This window comes from Entelurus aequoreus, linkage group LG04 (genome assembly GCF_033978785.1).
Source record: "Entelurus aequoreus isolate RoL-2023_Sb linkage group LG04, RoL_Eaeq_v1.1, whole genome shotgun sequence".
Taxonomy (NCBI): Eukaryota; Metazoa; Chordata; class Actinopteri; order Syngnathiformes; family Syngnathidae; genus Entelurus; species Entelurus aequoreus.
Genome location: NC_084734.1, coordinates 84,332,016 through 84,355,859, shown reverse-complemented (window position 1 = coordinate 84,355,859; position 23,844 = coordinate 84,332,016). Strand labels below are relative to the sequence as shown.

At 38.2% G+C, this 23,844-nt stretch overlaps 1 protein-coding gene across 1 annotated transcript; it reads right to left on the bottom strand.

Moving 5' to 3' along the window:
* Positions 1–220: 220 nt before the first annotated feature.
* Positions 221–23,838, bottom strand: LOC133648027 (pre-mRNA-splicing factor SLU7-like). Its single transcript, XM_062043794.1, has 14 exons — positions 23,415–23,838; positions 22,111–22,264; positions 20,786–20,866; positions 20,539–20,703; positions 15,051–15,116; positions 14,838–14,969; positions 14,532–14,629; positions 10,444–10,511; positions 10,171–10,310; positions 9,681–9,842; positions 9,508–9,609; positions 9,357–9,440; positions 2,121–2,252; positions 221–1,311 (listed from the first exon to the last, which is right to left on the bottom strand). Exons 1-14 carry the CDS (start codon positions 23,576–23,578, stop codon positions 1,132–1,134), a joined length of 1,728 nt encoding a protein of 575 aa, XP_061899778.1. The 5' UTR covers positions 23,579–23,838; the 3' UTR covers positions 221–1,131.
* Between the last annotated feature and the right edge of the window lie 6 nt (positions 23,839–23,844).

Below are 23,844 nucleotides of genomic sequence, written 5' to 3'. Positions count from 1 at the left end.
AGCTCGTTACAGAAGCTACAAAACTGACTTTGAGCAGATTGAGTTTGTGGAGCATCACATTTGTGGGGTCAATTAAACGCTCAAAATGGCCAGAAAAAGAGAACTTTCATCTGAAACTCGACAGTCTATTCTTGTTCTTAGAAATGAAGGCTATTCCACAAAATTGTTTGGGTGACCCCAAACTTTTGAACGGTAGTGTAAATGGAACTATGAAAAAAAAAAAAAAAGCAATAAATGGCACCGAGGAAAAGGAAAAATTCAAAAGTGTGCGATAATTTTAATCTTACAGCGTCACATAAGTTAAATGTTCTTCTTTTCTTGTTTATTATTTGGCTAATTGACCAAAATTGTGCAGTTCGTATTCCTTTCTGCACATCTTTTTATTTAGAAAAAAACAACAATCATATTTGCAAATTAACAATTTTTTTTGCAGGTCCCAAGTAGTGACTTTTTTTTAATCGAGCAGATGGCGGATGACCTTTAAGAAACACCAACACAGTATCAGCTAGTGAGTGTGTCATTTACTCATCACTTCTTTTCATTAATGGTGTTTCCAGTTGAAGGTTTCTCATAGTCATTCACATCGACGTCCCACTGGGGTGAGTTTTTCCTTGCCCGTATGTGGGCTCTGTACCGAGGATGTCGTTGTGGCTTGTGCAGCCCTTTGAGACACTTGTGATTTAGGGCTATATAAATAAACATTGATTGATTGATTGATTGATTGATTGATCAATGTGTAATATTTAATATACAAGAAATGTTTTCAAAAATGGCATTGATGGTCCTTAAAACTATGTTTTTAAGGGATTTGGGCTCTTAGCATAAATGTCCGTGAAACTAATGAATATTCACAATCATATTACCAAAAATATTGACTGAAATGGGAACTTTACCGTATGACTAGTTTGGTTTGACTACAATACTTAAAAAAACATGTCTTCTATAGAAAATGAACTGCCCAGCCACCAATATTAGTCCTGGTGCAACAGAAAATCACAAAAAATGTGCTCCAAACTAAGAGACACTTGGTGTTTCTTGCAGTTGAATAATTTGGGTTTGGGACACCGTTCCACAGAGCAACAGCTCTAAAAGGGTAGAAGAAAAAGCTTGGAAGCGAGGAAAAAGAAGAGGTCATTGTCCGAGAAAGGAAGCCATGGGATCATCCGCCCGGCAGCGTTTCATGCGGAATGCCTCCATCTCCTCCTCTGTGGGGGCCTTCACTTCCTGCAGGCTTTGGTACGGCCTCTTCCTCTCGTCCACCTGCATCATTGCTTCCACATGCTTCACACGCTTGTCTTCTGCCTCCAGAGCCTGAGGGGAGCAAATCAGTCAGCCAACTCAAGAGCGCTTAAAACGTGCAAACACAAATAGGGGTGTCCCGGTCCGATATCATTTCCATGTCAGCAAAAAAAAAAAAGCATCAGATGATATCGGCTTCCATGTAAAATCTCTGATATGAACTACGATACAAGCAGTCCTGCAGCGTGTTTCTTTTTGCAAAGCTGGACAATGTCCTCCAATAAGCACACAAGTTTGATCTTTACCTGTACGTTAGTGAAGTCATTTACAAAAGGTGAACATGGTCAGCTATATGCCACTAGGAGCTAGCAGCTACACAACAACTGAACACACAAGGTAGAAATACGTAATAAATGTCCTTAATTAAAGAATATTGCAATATATAGTTGCATAATAATTACAGAAACAAAGTCTGAGGCAGAAATGTATTACAAAGTAGCCACTAAACATAAAAATAAAAGCATACAACCGTAAGCATAAGGTTAGCGTTTTTTCCCATACCTACTATGGTTCTCTTTTTAACTAAGTTTACTCGATCAAACCTTTTCTGACATTCCACACTACAAAATAAAAGCCTGTACCTTTATGTCTTTAAGTTAGCGTTTTTCATTCCTACCATTGTTCTCTAACTAATTGTACTCGATCAAAACTTTTCTAACATTCCACTTTACAAAGTAATAAAAGTATGTACTATGATTCCTGCTGATATCGTATCATATTAACATCGGTAATGGCCAATACTCAAGGCTCCAATATCGGTATTGTATCAGAAGTGAAAGAGTTGTATCGGGACACTCCTAAACACAAGTGAACACTTTTACCTTGTTCAACTTCTCTTTCTTCTTCTCTTCATCCTCTGAATCACTGCTGTCAGAGACAGGCTTCTTGTTCTTATTATTCTTCCTTCTCTTCTTCTTCTTCTTCTTCTTCTCTTTCATTTTTTCCTGATGCATCTGAGGGTCGAGGCAGCGATTGAGATATTAAGCCGGGGTACATGCATAATAATAATAATACATTCATCAATTAAAAGTGACCGATTATGTGGAATTGATGATAGCAATTGAGGCATAAGGAGTGCACTACTAGGCTCCAACCAACATAGGCACTGTTTATCCAGGGCATCGTCCACACAGAAAAAAAATGTCAATCAATCTACACGAGTGTGGTTTGAAAGAATTCTGTGTCTGCATAAAAACTACTGCTGTCAACTAATTATTTTTTTAACATCAGATTAATCACACTTTTGAATTTGGATTAGTCATGATTAATCACCAGAGGTGGGTAGAGTAGCCAGAAATTGTACTCAAGTAAGAGTACTGTTACTTTACAGATTTATTACTCAAGTAAAAGTAAGGAGTAGTCACCCAAATATTTACTTGAGTAAAAGTAAAAAGTATGTTGTGAAAAAACTACTCAAGTACTGAGTAACTGATGAGTAACCTGTTCGTTTAATGATGACGGCAACAAATAATGCACAAAAACACAAAAATAGCAATGAGCAAATTCAGAGCCAGGAATATCTCTTAAGCAACTAAAACAATAATATATATTAAATAATAATACATTAACATAAAAAAAATTAATGCAAATTGAGCCACAATAACTTAACAGCACCATAGGCTCAGTGGGCAGAGTTTACGAAGGAAAATAACAAGTTAGCCTTTACGCAAACCATAAACTGATAGGTGTGGGCTGCATCTGGGAACACACTGTGCACTTCTGATTGGTGTTTCTATGCATGCGTGTGTGTGTGTGTGTGTGTGTGTGTGTGTGTGTGTGTGTGTGTGTGTGTGTGTGTGTGTGTGTGTGTGTGTGTGTGTGTGTGTGTGTGTGTGTGTGTGTGTGTGTGTGTGTGTGTGTGTGTGTGTGTGTGTGTGTGTGTGTGTGTGTGTGTGTGTGTGTCTTTGTCTGTGTCTCTATGAGGCTGCAGTGCGTTAATAAATGTCCCCACACGATGTACATTTGACAGTGATTCATAGCAGGGAAGCTAACATCAGCCTACGGTGACAGCCAAAATATCTACTAACGTTACTTACCGCGATGTGCTTCCTCAAATTTGACGTTGAGTTCATGTAAGCTTAAGCTTGTTGCAGCTGAAACTTTATGTGCAGTTAATCACGTGACCAGGCTCTGTTTGATTGGTGAAACAGAGTCAAACGTCACCAGTGACTGCATTTGATTGGTGAAACGGAGTCAAACGTCACCAGTGGACTGCATTTGATTGGTGAAACCGAGTCAAACGTCACCAGTGACTGCATTTGATTGGTGAAAGGGAGTCAAACGTCACCAGTGATTGCATTTGATTGGTGAAACGGAGTCAAACGTCACCAGTGACTGCATTTGATTGGTGAAAGGGAGTCAAACGTCACCAGTGATTGCATTTGATTGGTGAAACGGAGTCAAACGTCACCAGTGACTGTATTTGATTGGTGAAACGCAGGCATGCGATAGATCCTACTTTGAAGGTCTGTCTGACAAACCAAAACAAACAAAGCGTGCATTAACAGATCGATAAAAATCAGTAGCGAGTTGAATGTCGATAAATGGAGCGGAGTAAAAGTAGCGTTTCTTCTCTATAAATATACTCAAGTAAAAGTGAAAGTATGTTGCATTAAATCTACTCTTAGAAGTACAATTTATCCCAAAAGTTACTCAAGTAGATGTAACGGAGTAAATGTAGCGCGTTACTACCCACCTCTGCTAATCACAGATTCATTTAACTTAAAAAAGTGCCCAATATTGGGACACAAAACAATTTAATTGTCCAAATTTCATATAGAAATTATTTTTAAATGCTTTACTTGAATACACTTGCTCAAAACCTGTTAGCAGTTTAATCTAAAATTCAATCAGGGTTCAATCTTTGCATTGATTTATGCATTGATCTGATCCCTGACCGCAAAAACAACCTTTCATATCCAAAGGAGCATGTTCGTTCTAAAAAAGTTTTGTGATTAATCTGCGTATAAACATGATTAATGCGATAACGTTTTGTTATTATTCACAAGTTAACTCAATATTTTGACAGCCCTAATAGAAACACATTCAACAGCTGCCATGTACGTTACATATATGGATGATGTTTGATAAGGAATTATCGAGTTCGAGCCTATTATCGAATCCTCTTATCGAACCGATTCCTTATTGATTCTCTTATCGAGTCCAGATAGGTTGTTGTATATGAAAAAAAAACCACAATATTTGGTTGAACAAAAGCTCACTTTTATTATATAATGAAAAAAATAAAATCTAATAAATAAATAAATATTGACTGTTACCCACCTAAAAAAAAATTAAATAAAATAAATAAATATTGACTGTTGTTACTCAAAGTATATTAAGTGGGATTTTTCAGAGAAACAAATATATACAGTAACACAAAAACAACCGGTCTCTGTGATCACTATAGGTGTATAAATAATAATATAGTGTTAAATAAAATCAGTCCCTTGGGCACAAAACTGAAAATAATACAGCTCTCCAAAAAGTGCACTTCTGCTGCTATTTGACATAACTGTTTGTTATGATGCTTTGACATTTTTGCACTTTATTTCTTTATTGAAAGAAAATTCTATGAAGAGAAAAGTTCTTTGCAAATGTGGTTACAATGCTAAAAAATGAAAAGTTAAAGCTAAAAAAAGAAATACACTTTATTGAGTTAACATTATTTCTTTATAGGGGGAAAAATGTTATGAGCTAGAGAATTTAACAACTACACTACCCAGCATGCAACGGGAGTTACGAGCATGCGTGGTAGCCCCGAAAAGTGTTGCATGTTGCCACGCTGTGAAAGCAAACGTCAAGAACTCAGCCAACACGCCTCGTCTGCATTATTTATAATTAGACAGACAACACATATACAGTGTGATTTTGTTTTGTTTACAAGGAAAGAAAAACAAAAGTTAAAAAAGGGAGATATATGTTGTATATATATATGTATGTGCTGCGGTTGCTTTAAGAACGTTGCGACAGCTGCCGTAAAGGAGGTGCGTTGCTAGCCTGGTTGCTATGTTTCCGGTTGGTCGTAAAAGTGTTCGTCATGTGTTTTACCCTGCTAAAATCTCTCAGTAAAGTTATTCGATGGATTATAGCTTTTGTTTTGAACTTTATTACACCTTGGAGCGCTTTTTCCCGTCCATTGTTTTCCTGCTTTCGCTATCTGCGCCTAATGACTGAGCTACGTGACGTCAATTCTTGTGATGTCCCACGGAGCATTTCTGGTCGGGACGGGATTCGAATAAAGAATCAACTCTTTTCCTTTAGTATAGTGGTCTCGATAACGGGTACCGGTTCTCAAAAAGGGATTCGAGTCAGAGGACTCGGTTCTTTTTTTATCAAACAACCGGGAAAACCGGTTTCGAGTGTCATCCCTAGTTACATATACTGATTATTAAAAGAGCGGTTTGTAACGTTTATAGAGATGCCTGGAGGGTGCTAACTTTCCAATGTATTAAGCATTATATCCAACGACACCACACAATTTGTATTCAATAAAACCAATAATTGTGAAAAACACAGGCATGAAAAAATGGGCTAAAAAAATAAAAAGTCACTTAGAGCAAATTGCAAAAAGCCCCTTTAAGATATTCGGTATATTTGATGTAGAATGGCGGGTACAATATATTTTAAATCAGTGCACACTGACACGGTGCCCAAGAAACATCATGAATGTTTTTAAGGCGAACGTTACCGTACTACTAGACGAAATGGAACACCCGTGCAACACCTGTATGGTAACAACTTCATGTTTGGCTCTTAAAATTGGTTTAAAGACATTGAATTATGTTGTATATTTCTTAGGGCGCAAACCAAAAAGCCGGTTTTACTCTTCCACACATAAACACTGATGCAGAGTTCTGACATTAGCTGCATCCACGCTACAGTGACAGTCTGGAGCTGGGATATTCAACTAGATTGTTTTGTATAATCCGGAAAATTAGCATCCTCTACAGTAGACATTGGATCTTGGTGTAATGATTTTTTTCAATGTTACAGGCGCACTAAGCTGTTTTTAAGGACCTTCTGCAAAAATATGAGCCTCTCACATGTTTTTTAAACTGGAATAACGGGCCAGCAGTTGATTAACCCAAAATGGCGTATTTTTCGGAGTATAAATCGCTCCGGAGTATAAGTCGCAACGGCCGAAAATGCATTATAAAGAAGGAAAAAATATATATAAGTCGCACTGGAGTATAAGTCGCATTTTTGGGGGAAATTTATTTGATAAAACCCAACACCAAGAATAGACATTTTAAAGGCAATTTAAAATAAATAAAGAATAGTGAACAACAGGCTGAATAAGTGTACGTTATATGAGGCATAAATAACCAACTGAGAACGTGCCTGGTATGTTAACGTAACATATTATGGTAAGAGTCATTCAAATAACTATATATAATATAGAACATGCTATACGTTTACCAAACAATCTGTCACTCCTAATCGCTAAATCCCATGAAATCTTATACGTCTAGTCTCTTACGTGAATGAGCTACATAATATTATTTGATATTTTACGGTAATGTGTTAATAATTTCACACATAAGTCGCACCCCCGGCCAAACTATGAAAAAAACTGCGACTTATAGTCCGAAAAATACGGTACTTAAAACGGAACCTTGAGGAACACCACTAGTATAACTAAAGAAGTAGAACAAATGACTACTGACTGCATCTGAAGTAAACAAGCTACAGCAACACCTTAGGTACATGAATCATATTACCAAAAAATTATTGTAACTGGCAAAAAGGAGAGGACTCAAAATGCTTGCCTTGAGGAACGCCTCAGTTATGTAAATTGCAGGTTTGGCACCAGTGTTCTAGGTTAAAATGTCATTGCAAAGATTTAGAGTGGTCCAAGTTCCTCTACACAACAGGAGCACTCTAGTGTTTTTAGGAATTTGCTGCAAAAATGTCTGTCTCCCAAGTTTTGAACTGAACTCGGGGGCCAGTATGGTGTTATTACCGGGCCGGGTTTGGCCTCTGGGCCACAGGTGTTCTGCTCAGTACAACATGTATAAAAGAGTAAAACTACCATTGCATTGAAAACAATCATTTAAACAGGGCACTTAATCGATTCATTGATTTAGGGCTGCAACAACTAATCGATTAAATCGATTATAAAAATAGTTGGCGATTAATATAGTCATCGATTCGTTGGATCTATGCTATGCGCATGTGCTGAGGCTACGTTTTTTAAAAAAAATGTTTTAACCTTTATTTATAAACTGCGACATTTACAAACAGCTGAGAAACAATAATAAAAATAATAGGGGTGTAACGGTACGTGTATTTGTATCGAACCGTTTCGGTACGGGGGTTTCGGTTCGGTGCGGAGGTGTACCGAACGAGTTTCCACACGGACATATTAAGTAGCGTACTGCACGTTGTGTAAACCAGTGGTCCCCAACCTTTTTGTACTTGCGGACCGGTCAACGCTTGAAAATTTGTCCCACGGACCGGGGGGGGGGGGGGTTAGTAAAAAAAAATTTTTTTTTTTGTCATAACGAAATACAATCATGTGTGCTTACGGACTGTATCCCTGCAGACTGTATTGATTTATATTGATATATAATGTATATATTCTGTTTTTTATGTTGATTTAATAAAAAAATAAAAATAAAATAAATAAAAAAATATATATATATATATTTATTTATTTTTATTTCTTGTGCGGCCGCGGCCCGGTACCAATCGGTCCACGGACCGGTACCGGGCCGCGGCCCGGTGGTTGGGGACCACTGGTGTAAACAATACTCAAAATGCCGGACATTTGAGGTATTTAAGAAACTCCGCCCTGACAGCTCTGCAAAAGAGGACATGTCCGGTGAAAAGAGGACGTATGGTCAGTCAATCGTAGCCCGTTAGCTGCTAGCATGCTAGCAAAAGAGGACATTTCCGGTGAAACCGATCGCTGCTAGCGATAGACTGACCATACGTCCTCTTTTCACCGGACATGTCCTCTTTTGCGGGGCTGTCCGGGCAGTGTTTCTTAAATGCCTCAAATGTCCGGCATTTTGAGTTAGGGTTGCGTGTATTAACAATGTACGTTCAGGGTTAAGAAGGGGTTAAAAACAAAACAAATTGTGCGCGCAGCAGCATTCGTGAGGGAGGGGCAGAGACAGAGAGAGCGAGAGCGAGAGAGTTATGGTAAACGCGCATGCGTCGCCAGGCTCTGCTTTTTATCGATAGATTTATCAGATTTAATTTTTTATTATCTATAGCAGAGGTGTCAAAAGTGTGCATTTTTGTAACATTTTCCTTGTTTTATTTGGCAAGTTGAAAGAACATGGCGCCAGTATGCTGTTCACCACACCTAGTGTGTGTGTGACAATCATTGGTACTTTAACTTTAACTTTTTTCCAATAAAATACTGGAAAGGATAGAAATGTAGTTTGTCTCTTTTATCCGATTATTGATCGATTAATCGAAGTAATAATCGACAGATTAATCGATTATCAAATTGTTTTTCCCCCAATAAAATACTGGAGAGGATAGAAATGTAGTGTGTCTCTTTTATCCGATTATTAATCGATTAATCGAAGTAATAATCGACAGATTAATCGATTATCAAATTGTTTTTTTTCCCAATGAAATACTGGAAAGGATAGAAATGTAGTTTGTCTCTTTTATCCGATTATTAATCGATTAATCGAAGTTATGGGGACGGCGTGGCGAAGTTGGTAGAGTGGCCGTGCCAGCAATGGGAGGGTTGCTGGTTACTGGGGTTCAATCCCCACCTTCTACCATCCTAGTCACGTCCGTTGTGTCCTTGGGCAAGACACTTCACCCTTGCTCCTGATGGGTGCTGGTAGCGCCTTGCATGGCAGCTCCCGCCATCAGTGTGTGAATGTGTGTGTGAATGGGTGAACGTGGAAATACTGTCAAAGCGCTTTGAGTACCTTGAAGGTAGAAAAGCACTATACAAGTATAACAAGTATAATAATCGACAGATTAATCGATTATCAAATTATTCGTTAGTTGCAGCCCTACATTGATTGTTAATTGAGTAGATAGTTGATCAATAAATGAAATAAAGAAGTAAAGGCATGTCTTGCCTCAAGCAGAGTCTTGGGTTCCTCCTCCTCTTCCTCCAGTGGCTGGTTCATACCGTCTTCAAATGGAACACACTCTGTGTTGCTCTTTAATTGATAGAAAAAAAGAAAAAGTTACACAAAGTTGATGCAAACCAAGAAGCTCAGTGCTCACAATTCCAATCAAAGTGTCGCCCGTGCAGTAACTCTGCTTGACCATGGAGTGGCAGCACTTGTATCCCCAGAAGCCATCTTTCCAGTAGGAGCCCCAAATACACTGTGGAGGAGAGCGTTTGTTGTCAAGAAAGGAAGAAGCCAATCAGAGCAAGTGTGTCCGCTCGTTCTTACGGTGTGGTTGTTGATGAGTACGTCTTCTTCGTACTTGGAGCGAGCGATGGCTTTCTCAAGACCTTTCAACACAGCGCCGTGACGGGAGTACTCCACGTAGTCTTCTGTCTGAGCCAACAGCAGCTCTCGGGGGGGCGCGTCCAGGTGCTCCTGGCCTCCATACTAATAACGCACAAGGGGAAAAAAATCAGCTTCTAAACCTGGTCTTTTGGGAGAAACAGTGGAAAAAACCTTTCCCACAGAGATAATACAAACTAAATAAATTAGCAGGTGAGAATTAGAGAGAAGCTTTCCGAAAATGACAAAACTAAATCATTTTTTAATTTGATAAAGATTTGGACTTCATTTTCTTTGTTTAGCAACGTTTGTGTGAACAAGTGTAGTGCACAACAACAGTACGTATGTTGGAAAAACAAACTTGCTTGGTTTGACTTGTATAAAAGTGAGACAACAGCCTGGTGTGATGTTCCCACCGGAGCACTGTCGTTACCTTCTCCAGGATGCTGTCCCTCTGTTGCTCTTTAAAGTCCTCCTTCTTGACCTTAAAGGACCGATGAAGCAGCTCCAGCTTGGTGGGGTCGGCCTGTAGATGCGCCTCGGAGCCCCTCTCGTAGGCTTCCCAAGCGAACACTGGAAGGAGATGGGGTCGATCACCTCAAGCTAAGTAGCTAAAGCTAATTGAGAGTCTTCCTATCGCTTTTATGGCAACAAGGCGACAGCTTTTCATTATTCTATTTGCATTATAAAGTTATTTGTGGCTTACTTTGCGTCTGAGCCATGGTTATGGTGTCTCCAGTATAGCGGGCAAAGTTGTCCCCAGCATACCCCACTCTGGCAAAAAAAAATAACACAATGTCCACAGATATCAACTGAAGGAAAAGTGGAACATACCTTTTAAAAACTTTTTGAATAGATATATTGCTTGGATAAAAAATACAATAACAACTACAGTACGGTAGTTTAATGAAGTGATATAACAAGCTCCATCTCCAGCTCCTGGAGCCCCAACATGGTGCCCTCCACGCTCAGAACCCCCGGGGTCCAGGCGGGACACACACCACTGCAGCTCAAGGTAGTCCTGGACCGACTCTTGCTTGGTCATGTTCCACAAACCGCAACAAGACACTGGGTCCGCTGTAAAGCGTGCGACGGTCGTTCTGGACACCATGAGGTGAGCCGGGCCCCGATAAGTGCACCATTGCATACTACACTGTATTGAATGTAGGTTCAGAAAATAATTCTGAGGCTTTAATTAGTTTCTTAGTCCGAATTGATTCTGAAATAATGTGATGCGCCATATTCAGATTTATTGAAATACGTCATTGATTCTGTTCGTAACATTTATGGACAGAATCTCTAGGCGCAGTCAGGGCATTGAGGGGATACAGTCTGGTGGCTCCAGGATTAGGTCTCTGCTTTTTGCAGACGATGTGTTCCTGCTGCCTTCACCTGACCAGGATCTTCAGCTCTCACTGGATCGGTTCGCAGCTGAGTGTGAAGCGGCTGGGATGAGAATCAGCACCTCCAAGTTCGAGTCTGTGACTCTCGCCCAGAAAAGGGTGGAGTGCCATCTCCGGGTTGAGGAGGAGATCTTGCCCCAAGTGCAGGACCTCAAGTACCTTGGAGTCTTGTTCACGAGTGAGGGAGGAGTGGATTGCGAGATTGACAATGATCTGGACTCTGTATTAATCCGTAGCGATAAAGGAGTGAAGAAGCTCTTAATTTACCGATTGATCAATGTTCCCATCCTCACCTATGGTCATGAGATTTGGGTTATGACCGAAAGGACAGGATCATGGGTACAAGCGGCCGAAATAAGTTTCCTCCGCCGGGTGGCGAGGCTCCCCCTTAGAGATAGGGTGAGAAGCTCTGTCATTCAGGAGGAGCTCAGAGTAAAGCTGCTAGTCCTCCACATCGAGAGGAGCCAGATGAGGTGGCTCGGGCATTTGGTCAAGATGCCCCCCGGACGCCTGTTTAGGGCATGTCCGACCTGTAGGAGACCACGGGGAAGACCCAGGACACGGTGGAGAGACTACGTCTCCCAGCTGGCATGGGAACGCCTCGGGATCCCCCGGAAAGAGCTGGACGAAGTAGCTGGGGAGAGGGAAGTGTTGGGTTCTCTGCTTATGCTGCTGCCCCCGCGACCCGACTTCGGATAAGCGGAAGAAAATGGATGAATGGAAAAGTTGCAGCATCGACAAATAAAAAGATGCGTTATCCTTTATACCTTATATATTAGTCGACTAAAATGTTGAGGATTTTAGTCGACGAAAACTAGATAAACAAATCAATTTAAATGACTAAAATGAATCAAAGTAAAATAAATTTTTGTCAAAAGACTGACTAAAACTAAATTAAAAAGTCAAAATTAACACAATATCTACCTATTCCGAATCATGATAACAAGACACCTGTTGATTGGAGTAAGCGTTGCCCTGGTGTAACGACAAATTGGAAGATGCTGACAGCCGTTCAAGGTACCCCAAAGCTGCCACGAATGATTGGAGGGTGCGGGCAGAGCTGTGGGCACGCAGACTTTTGTGATTTTGGACTAAATCGCAAACTGGACAACCTCTTGGAGATACCGTCTGCTCTGCATGGCAAAGTATGATGAATTTCAAGGCAAGAAAGAGCCAATTAAAGTGAAAAGTTAAAAATTGTTTTTGCTCGCTTAAATACAAACATTCTAATCTGTATAATTTTTCCTGGCTGCAAGTAACCTGGCAAGGTCATTGCTTCGAGATTCCCCTAAAAGGACAGTCTAGCGAAGACGCTAAAAACTCCTTCCCTGTCTCTCATGGACATACACTTGTTGAATTTTGTTGGACTGACTGGCTGTGTTATCGCGTTTGACAGATCACCAAGGTCGAGGAACAAACGCATCCAAGGAAAATACATGCCACACACACCCCACCCCCAACACCTTCGACGCTTCACCCCACATGGTAGGACGGAAAACAGAGCACTGCTCCTAGTGGAAACAGCCTCCTCGTTGCAAGTCCTGTTGTACAAACCCCGTTTTCATATGAGTTGGGAAATTGTGTTAGATGTAAATATAAACGGAATACAACGATTTGCAAATCATTTTCAACCCATATCCAGTTGAATATGCTACAAAGACAACATATTTGATGTTCAAACTGATAAACTTTTTTTTTTTTTGCAAATAATCATTAACTTTAGAATTTGATGCCAGCAACACGTGACAAAGAAGTTGGGAAAGGTGGCAATAAATACTGATAAAGTTGAGGAATGCTCATCAAACACTTATTTGGAACATCCCACAGGTGAACAGGCAAATTGGGAACAGGTGGGTGCCATGATTGGGTATAAAAGTAGATTCCATGAAATGCTCAGTCATTCACAAACAAGGATGGGGCGAGGGTCACCACTTTGTCAACAAATGCGTGAGCAAATTGTTGAACAGTTTAAGAAAAACCTTTCTCAACCAGCTACTGCAAGGAATTTAGGGATTTCACCATCTACGCTCCGTAATATCATCAAAGGGTTCAGGGAATCTGGAGAAATCACTGCACGTAAGCAGCTAAGCCCGTGACCTTTGATCCCTCAGGCTGTACTGCATCAACAAGCAACATCAGTGTGTAAAGGATATCACCACATGGGCTCAGGAACACTTCAGAAACCCACTGTCAGTAACTACAGTTGGTCGCTACATCTGTAAGTGCAAGTTAAAACTGTCCTATGCAAGGCGAAAACCATTTATCAACAACACCCAGAAACGCCGTCGGCTTCGCTGGGCCTGAGCTCATCTAAGATGGACTGATACAAAGTGGAAAAGTGTTCTGTGGTCTGACGAGTCCACATTTCAAATTGTTTTTGGAAACTGTGGACGTCGTGTCCTCCGGACCAAAGAGGAAAAGAACCATCCGGATTGTTATAGGCGCAAAGTTGAAAAGCCAGCATCTGTGATGGTATGGGGGTGTATTAGTGCCCAAGACATGGGTAACTTACACATCTGTGAAGGCACCATTAATGCTGAAAGGTACATACAGGTTTTGGAGCAACATATGTTGCCATCCAAGCGCCGTCTTTTTCATGGACGCCCCTGCTTATTTCAGCAAGACAATGCCAAGCCACGTGTTACATCAATGTGGCTTCATAGTAAAAGAGTGCGGGTACTAGACTGGCCTGCCTGTAGTCCAGACCTGTCTCCCATTGAAAATGTGTGAAGCCTAAAATAGCAGAAGGGAGACCCCCGGACTGTTGAACAACTTAAGCTGTACATCAAGCAAGAATGGGAAAGAATTCCACCTGAGAAGCTTCAAAAATGTGTCTCCTCAGTTCCCAAACGTTTACTGAGTGTTGTTAAAAGGAAAGGCCATGTAACACAGTGGTGAACATGCCCTTTCCCAACTACTTTGGCACGTGTTGCAACCATGAAATTCTAAGTTAATTATTATTTGCAAAAAAAGATAAAGTTTATGAGTTTGAACATCAAATATGTTGTCTTTGTAGTGCATTCAATTGAATATGAGTTGAAAAGGATTTGCAAATCATTGTATTCCGTTTATATTTACATCTAACACAATTTCCCAAATCATATGGAAACGGGGTTTGTAGTACGTATATGTGCTTTGCTTGAGGGTTTTTTCCTGGTCTCTAAAAACTAAGCTTTTTCCATCTCTAGATATAAACTAATGCTAGGAAGTTAGACTAGAAGTTTTGGGGAGGATCTAACAACGTACACTGTGGCATTAGCTACGCCCACCTTGCGGTTCGTAACTGTGCTCGCAATTTAAAGCATAACAAAAAGGCGAGAGACACCTCATATCTTAAAATACTCGTAAGTTGAGGTACCGCTCTACATGGAAACGAAGTCTACTGACTTACTCGTCTGGGTTCATGCCTGTGCTGGAGTACGGGTTCTCTCTCATTGCTCGCGTCTTTGGATCGTAGTAGGCAGAGTTTGGATCCAGGTTCCGCAAGTACTGTGGGAAAAAGGAATTATATTAAGGGGTGGCACATTAGGGCAATTTTACCTTCAAAAGGGTGTGCATATACGGAGTGTAAACATAATAAATAGGAGATAATTACTGGGTGTCTGAAGAAGATTGGTTGAAAATAACAATACATTGATGATGAGAAACATGGTGCAAACAGTTGCCATAGTTACAGCGATGGAAACACTATACTTACTTTAGCTGTGTCTTCTCTGATACGCAAATTCCTGACGGTGATTCTTCTCTTGGAGTCAAAGTTCTGACCCGGCATGTCGACATCATCTGCGTATTTATCTTCATCCTCGTCCTCGCTGTCATGTTCGCGCTCCTGCATGAAAAACATCATAAAATATGGTTTTCAAAGCGAGCCTAGTTTATTATCTTGCTGCAGGCACGGAGGAAGTCTTACTGATTGGTCCAGTTTTCCTGAAGCCAACTCATCCTGAAGCTTATGAGCCTTTAGTGTCCTTTTGGCCTGAAAGAATAACACATAGAACATCAAAAATTTCAAGGTAGAGTTGAGTTTTACGAACCAGTAAACAGTTAATCACAACATACTGAAAATAACTGGTGAACTACACAAACTGGGATCTACGATTTTGTTGTCTACAGTAGATTTTCTTCTTTTTTTTTTCATTCCTAAAAATCAATAATTAAAACTTAAATGCTGTACATGAACTATTTAATCGAACTAATACAATTCCTAATCAACTAAACTATCAATTTAAGGATGAATGTGGACCCAGCATCTCTTTTGATTTAGTCAAGGGGCGTCCAAAGTGCGCCCTAGCTCAATATCTATTGGGCCTGGGCACATACAAAAAAAACAAAAAAAAACTAAACAAAAAGTATACCATAAAGAGAGAAAGTTAAATGATGATTACAATAATATGCTTAGTTAACAGTGGGTCAAAGCTGCCAACTTTAATTTAATTTCACCTCTACAAAAAAACTACAAAAAATGTTAATGAATTTGCTAAACACTCACTCCTGTTACTTTCAGTCCTGTTATTAAAATGAGTCATATTCACCCTAGAACAGGGGTCACCAACGCGGTGCCCGCGGGCACCAGTTAGCCCGTAAGGACCAGATGAGTAGCCCGCCGGCCTGTCCTAAAAATAGCTCAAATAGCAGCACTTACCAGTGAGCTGCATCTATTTTTTAAATTTTATTTATTTACTAGCAAGCTGGTCTCGCTTTGCCCGACATTTTTAATTCTAAGAGAGACAAAACTCAAATACAATTTGAAAATCCAAGAAAATATTTAAAAGACTTGGTCTTCACTTGTTTAAATAAATTCATAAATTTTTTTACTTTGCTTCTTATAACTTTCAGAAAGACAATTTTAGAGAAAAAATACAACCTTAAAAATGATTTTAGGATTTTTAAACACATATACCGTACCTTTTTACCTTTTAAATTCCTTCCTTTTCTTTCCTGACAATTTAAATCAATGTTCAAGTAAATTTTTTTATTTTTTTATTGTAAAGAATAATATATACATTTTAATTTAATTCTTCATTTTAGCTTCTGTTTTTTCGACTAAGAATATTTGTGAAATATTTCTTCAAACGTATTATGATTAAAATTCGAAAAAATTATTCTGGCAAATCTAGAAAATCTGTAGAATCAAATTTAAATCTTATTTCAAAGTCTTTTGAATTTATTTTAAAATGTTTGTTCTGGAAAATCTAGAAGAAATAATGATTTGTTTTTGTTAGAAATATAGCTTGGTCCAATTTGTTATATATTCTAACAAAGTGTAGATTGGATTTTAACCTATTTAAAACATGTCATCAAAATTCTAAAATTAATCTTAATCAGGAAAAATTACTAATGATGTTCCATAAATTCTTTTTTTAAGTTTTTCTCTTCTTTTTTTCGGTTGAATTTTGAATTTTAAAGAGTCGAAATTGTCATTTTTTTCGTGTTTTCTCCTCTTTTAAACCGTTCAATTAAGTGTAAATATCATTAATTATTAATAATAACATAGAGTTAAAGGTAAATTGAGCAAATTGGCTATTTCTGGCAATTTATTTAAGTGTGTATTAAACTGGTAGCCCTTCGCATTAATCAGGACCCAAGAAGTAGCTCTTGGTTTCAAAAAGGTTGGTGACCCCTGCCCTAGAAACACTGTACAAAAATTGGTTGGTTGCCCAATACAAACAATAAATGTGGCCAACTCTAGCGCTTTTAATACTACCTTTATATTGTGATAGTGCATGTTGATGACACATTCTAGCTGTGTCTGCGAATTTGACAGCAACGAGCAAACAAACGTGTCGTCAACGCAGTGTAGCATTTTTCCTAGTCCCTCCACGGTGCAAAGCCACTTTTATGTCAACAGTCCTCACCTCTATGGCGGCAAATAAATTGTGTTTCTTGCAAGTATCATTACCAGTGAAGGACGAAAAATAGTTAAACATGCTACACTACACACTGTGGATAAGCTAAACGCAAGCTAGTGTTATTGAATGTAAACAAAGGTGTGCGGGTTAATACAAATATCAACAATAACGGTACAAGGCATAATGTGGTCAATACTACAGTAGTTAGATTATTTGTCAAAAAAATATTTTGTGGTTTTTGTTATTGTTTACAAAACAAACTTGGGGGCTTTAAGGGCAAACACCAACATATTTACATCAGAAGCCAGTAGTAGGAAATAATTGAAATATTTAATTGACATTGTCACACCGCCATTCTGTGTTTTTGTCTGATCATAATTGTGATCAAAAATGGAAAAGTTTAAAGATGTTGAAATTTTTAAATACAAGTATCAGCATTGGTATGACCAATACTGTCTCTGTAACTATTTGGTATTTGATCCATACCCAAATATGTACCGTATTTTTCGGAGTATAAGTCGCTCCGGAGTATATGTCGCACCGGCCGAAAATGCATAATAAAGAAGGAAAAAAACATATATAAGTCGCACTGGAGTATAAGTCGCATTTTTGGGGGAAATTTATTTGATAAAAGCCAACACCAAAAATAGACATTTGAAAGGCAATTTAAAATAAATAAAGAATAGTGAACAACAGGCTGAATAAGTGTACGTTATATGAGGCATAAATAACCAACTGAGAACGTGCCTGGTATGTTAACGTAACATATTATGGTAAGAGTCATTCAAATAACTATAACATATAGAACATGCTGTACGTTTACCAAACAATCTGTCACTCCTAATCGCTAAATCCCATGAAATCTTATACGTCTAGTCTCTTACGTGAATGAGCTAAATAATATTATTTGATATTTTACGCTAATGTGTTAATCATTTCACACATAAGTCGCTCCTGAGTATAAGTCGCACCCCCGGCCAAACTATGAAAAAAACTGTGATTTATAGTGCGAAAAATACGGTAGTATCGCCCAAAACTAATGCAAAGTATCTAACCGAATAAAAGGTGTTTATTACATTTTAACATAAGTGAAGATAGAAACATGTTACAACGGAAAGTAACCAGATATTAACAGTAAATTAGCAAGTAGATTTATAACAGTTCTGACAAAATAACCAGAGATTACGCAATATTTTACTGGATATGTCAGCAGCCAAATTAGGAACCTTTGCAACTCGTTTTGAAATGGTTCTATTATCCTTTATATACCAAATAACATATTGTGATGTATATCGTTATTGCAGGAGGCTGCAATACATACATAGATAGATTTTAGGCCATATCGCTCATCTCTACAGAAATGCCAGTACCATTTTGTGTAGTTCAATGTGTGTATTACATGTAGAGCTGAAATAAAAGTATATTTTTAGAGCGTTAGAACAAGCAAATTATTTGGTGGAATGTCCCATATACATCTTCTTAGCATATATAAATGAGTTGGTTATAGCTTGTTACCAAAATGAAAATATTAAATATACACCTGCATCTTCTAAATTCTCTTTGGAAAGTTTGCACACTAGGGATGTGAATCTTTCGGCACCACTCTATTCGATTCTCGGGGGTAAAGATTCCATTCAGAATCGATTCAAAACGATTCTCAATTGAAAATCTATACTTTTTTAATAACATTGGATGTGAGTCCTATGATTAACTACATTCCTCCATTAAATAAACAGCTGTGATACATTTCTATATTACTTAAAAGAAAACAGTTTTTGTTTAATAAAATGCTTCCCAAACATTTAATAAAGTCAAATTTAACCAACAGGAAGCAATATGTGAAGATGGGTGAAAATATGTCAACACGGCTAGATATATCCTGTGGTGTGCCGCAGGGATCAATACTGGGACCAAAATTGTTTAATCTTTATATAAACGACATTTGTAAAGTTACAAAGGACTTAAAGTTAGTTTTATTTGCAGATGATACAACTGCTTTCTGTTCAGGAGAGAACACACAGAAGATAATACAAATAATAACAGAAGAAATGAACAAATTAAAAAGATGGTTTGACAAAAACAGACTATCTTTGAATCTCAGTAAAACTAAAATAATGCTATTTGGTAATAGTAGGAAAGAGCATCATACGCAAATACAAATAGACGGAGTAGACATCGAAAGGGTAAAAGAAACCAGATTTTTGGGAGTATTAATAGATGATAAAATGAACTGGAAATCTCATATACAAAACATACAACATAAGGTAGCAAAAAACATTTCAATAATGAATAAAACAAAACACGTCCTGGGCCAAAAATCACTTCATATTCTCTACTGCTCACTAGTGTTACCATATCTGACTTATAGTGCAGAAATATGGGGAAATAACTACAAATGTGCGCTACATTCGTTAACCATGTTACAAAAAAGATCAGTTAGAATAATACATAATGTTGGATATAGAGAACATACAAACCCTTTATTTATTAAGTCAAAAATATTAAAGTTTGGTGATTTGGTAAAATTGCAAACAGCTAAAATGATGTACAAAGCAAACTATAACCTGCTACCAAAGAATGTACAACATTTCTTCTCAACTAAAGAGGAGAAATATAACCTTAGAGGAAAAAATAATTTAAAACATTTATATGCACGTACAACACTTAAAACTTTTAGCATAACAGTATGTGGAATTAAATTATGGAATGGATTAAGTAAAGAAGTTAAAAATTGTACTGACATGATCCAGTTTAAGAGGTTGTTTAAATTAATAGTGCTTACAAAGTACAAAGAAGAAGAATTATGAGAAAAACTTCCAACCTTATTGAAAATATTCTTCATCTCAGTATGTTAATAATGACTGAATTAATTAATTACATATTACAAACTGAATAATAACATAGAAGTTATTTTATTATATAAAAAGGTCAGTAAATGATTTTATATAATTGTAAATGCTTTGAAGTGGGAAAGGGGTAGGATTAAATAAGCTTTGCTTCTTCCTACTCCTTTTCGGGCATGATGTAAATGAAATGATATGAAATTGTGTGATGTATTATGATGTCAATGTGTTCATGTTCCAAATAAACTAAAAGAAAGAAAGAAAGAAAGAAACACAAAACAGGCAACAAGAGAAGTATACAACACTTCTCTTTTCTAAAGTAAATCTGTTCAGCAAATATAAAAATCTACATCAACATCTGCCTGAGTGGCTGGACAGGACAAATTAAGAAAAAAAAAACAACAAATAAAATAAAATAATATTATAAATTTGAAAATCGATTTTTGATTTTTTTTAATCGATTAAGAATCGTTACAAATAAGAATCGCGATTAATCTGAAAATACTTTTTTTTGACACCCCTATTGTACACCATGGATTTAGTCAGTCTTTAATTTAGTAATCACCAGAAAACCACTTAAAAGAATACACATACTGTAACTGCACAGTGATACAAATTGTTGCAGTTTAATAAAAAAACTTGGACTTTTTGGTGTCAGGATTGTAAACTCTATGGTGCAGTGGACTTTATTAATTTGACTGCTTACCAGATCTACTTTGGCGTACTCCTCCACGATGCGCTGGTGTTCCTCAGGGTTGTAGCCATTCCAGCGATCTCGCTTTCCATCGTAGTCCAGGTGGAGTTGGATCTGAGAATGTTCATCCGGTGCGATGCGGGTGCCCGTGAATTTAGCCCCAACTTTTCTGGGGCGCTGAGAGCAAAAATGGTACAAACTCAAAAGTCATCAAGAGGGCCTCAATAGGCGACCCAGACCTTGTGTTGTTTTCTTTTACCTCCAAGCAGTCCTTTTTCTTGTGCGTCATTGCGCCACAGTTCTCACAGGCACCCTTACGATATTTAGTTGTAACGTTGTTCTGTTTAGAGAAGTGACGAAAGTTAGTTCACCTGAGGTTCTTTTTTTTTTTTTTTTAAACAGTGCATCTGGAAAGTATTCACAGCGCTTCACTTTTTCCACATTTTGTTATGTTATTATTCCAATATGGAATAAATTCATTGTTGTCCAGAAAATTCTACACATTTTTTATTTTGTATATTTATTAAAATAAAAATATAAAAAAATCACATGTGCATAAGCATTCACAGCATTTGTTCAATACTTTGTCGATGCATCTTTGGCATCATTTACAGTCTCAAGCCTTTTTGAATATGAACACAACCTTGGCACACTTATCTTTGGGCAGTTTCGCCCATTCCTCTTTGCAGCATCTTTCAAGCTCCATCAGGTTGGATGGGAAGATTGGTTTTCATCCAGGATGTCTCTGTAGACTGCTGCATTCATCTTTCCCTCTATCCTGACTAGTCCCCCAGTTCTTGCCGCTGAAAGACAACCCCACAGCATGGTGCTGCCACCACCAAGCTATACTGTAAGAATGGCATTGGCCTGGTGATGAGCAGTGCCTGGTTTACTCCAAATATGATACCTGGCATTCCCTCCAAAGACTTCAATCTTTGACTCATCAGACCAGAGAATTGTGTTTCTCATGGTCTGAGACTCTGAGAGTACTAAGACATGGCTTCCGTCTGGCCACTATACCATTCAGGCTTGATTGGTGGATTGCTGCAGAGGTGGTTGTCCTTCGGGAAGGATCTCATCTCTCCACAGAGGAATTCTGTAGCTCCGACAATGACCATCAGGTTCTTGGTCACCTCCCTGACTAGACTAAGATGAATGCAGCAATGTACAGAGACCTCCTGGATGAAAACTAACACTTACCATCCAATCTGATGGAGCTTGAGAAGTGCTGCAAAGAGGAATGGGTGAAACTACCCAAAGATAGGTGTGCCAAGCTTGTGGCATCGTATTCAAAAAGACTTGAGGCTTTAATTGCTGCCAAAGCTGCATCAACAAAGTATTTGTGTACATGTGATTTTTTTATTTTCAATACATTTGCAAAAAATTGTATAAAAACGTTTCACATTGTCATTATGGTTTATTGTCTTTAGAATTTTGAGGACACTAATGAATTTACCTATTCCATTTTGGAATAACGCTGTAACATAACAAAACATGGAAAAAGTGAAGTGCTGTGAATACTTTTTGGATGCACTGTACTATCTTTACAATCTAATCAAATCTTAAGAGTAACCTTTATCTCACCTCTTGCACTCCTCTTTTATACCATTCTCCAATGGCAGAAAACTCCTCCTGAATTTCAAACTGTGGTCTTTGATGTTTAAGTGTAGGTCTTTTGGATGGGTCGATATACCACGGCACTGAGGAAATATACTGGGGGATGTGTGGGTTTATGTCTCTGGAAAATTAGTGACACAAAAAACAAGACACGGAGATTTAGTTTTGTACAAAGTACAGTGAACTTGTACTGTGCACATACTTGCCAACTAGGGGTGAGGGAAAAAATCGATTCGAATTGGAATCGCGATTCTCACGTTGTGCGATTCAGAATCGATTCTCATTTTTAAAAAATCGATTTTATTATTTATTTATTTATTATTTATTTTAAATTAATCAATCCAACAAAACAATACACAGCAATACCATAACAATGCAATCCAATTCCAAAACCAAACCCGACCCAGCAACACTCAGAACTGCAATAAACAGAGCAATTGAGGAGACACAAACACGACACAGAACAAACCAAAAGTAGTGAAACAAAAGTGAATATTATCAACAACAGTATCAATATTAGTTACAATTTCAACATAGCAGTGATTAAAAATCACATTATCATTACAAATGTATGCATCGCATCTCATAAGCATGACAACACACTGTGTCCAATATTTTCACAAAGATAAAAATAAGTCATATTTTTGGTTCATTTAATAGTTAAAAACAAATGTACATTATTGCAATCAGTTGATAAAACATTGTCCTTTACAATTATAAAAGCTTTTTACAAAAATCTACTACTATGCTTGCATGTTAGCAGACTGGGGTAGATCCTGCTGAAATCCTATGTATTGAATGAATAGAGAATCCTTTTGAATCGGGAAAAAAAAATCGTTTTTGAATCGAGAATCGTGTTGAATTGAAAAATAAAAAAATCGATTTTGAATCGAATCGTGACCCCAAGAATCGATATTGAATCGAATCGTGGGACACCCAAAGATTCACAGCCCTAATATATATATATATATATATATATATATATATGACCCCCAGCGGGCCTTTTGAATATCTCCCTCAAGGTTGGCCAGTATGATTGCCCCCCCCCCCCCAGACACACGTTTTTCTTAAAATGGCGATATCATCACACTTGTATCGACCAGATACCGATAAAATCCTGTTATCGATAATATCAGAATATGGATCAACCCACCCAAGTAAACTGTGACAATCAACCTGCACTATAACTATCGTTTAATACTTGCTGAAGGGATGCAATATTAACATAACAATCATTAATGGAGTATATTTAACTTAAATCTCTAACTTACTTGCCCTCTTCGTCCACCTCAGCTGGAGCGTTTCCCAGCTTCCTCTGCTCCTCCAACTCCTTCTTCTTCCTCCAGTCCTCCCGGGTCATCTTTTTGGGCTCGTCCAGGCCCACGTTGCCCTCCGTGTTCCCCTGAATATCGTTACTCTGACTCGGCTCCTCCATGACTCAACCTGGCGGTGGTAACGGTGGTAACAACCTGGCGGTGGTCACGTCGTAGCAAGTGCGACAGAAAAGAGCGTTACGTTTCCTCCAGAAGCACTTCTGCTTAACAAAGAGACAAGGTCGTTACGTTTTGATAAAGAAACAAAAAGGGGTTACCTTATCAATAGATAACCTCGTGTTTTAAGGTTATTCTTCTGTACAACGTAATATAAACAAGGCGAGTTTACACGAGCGACGCCATTTTAAAAAACGATACGTGACGTCAC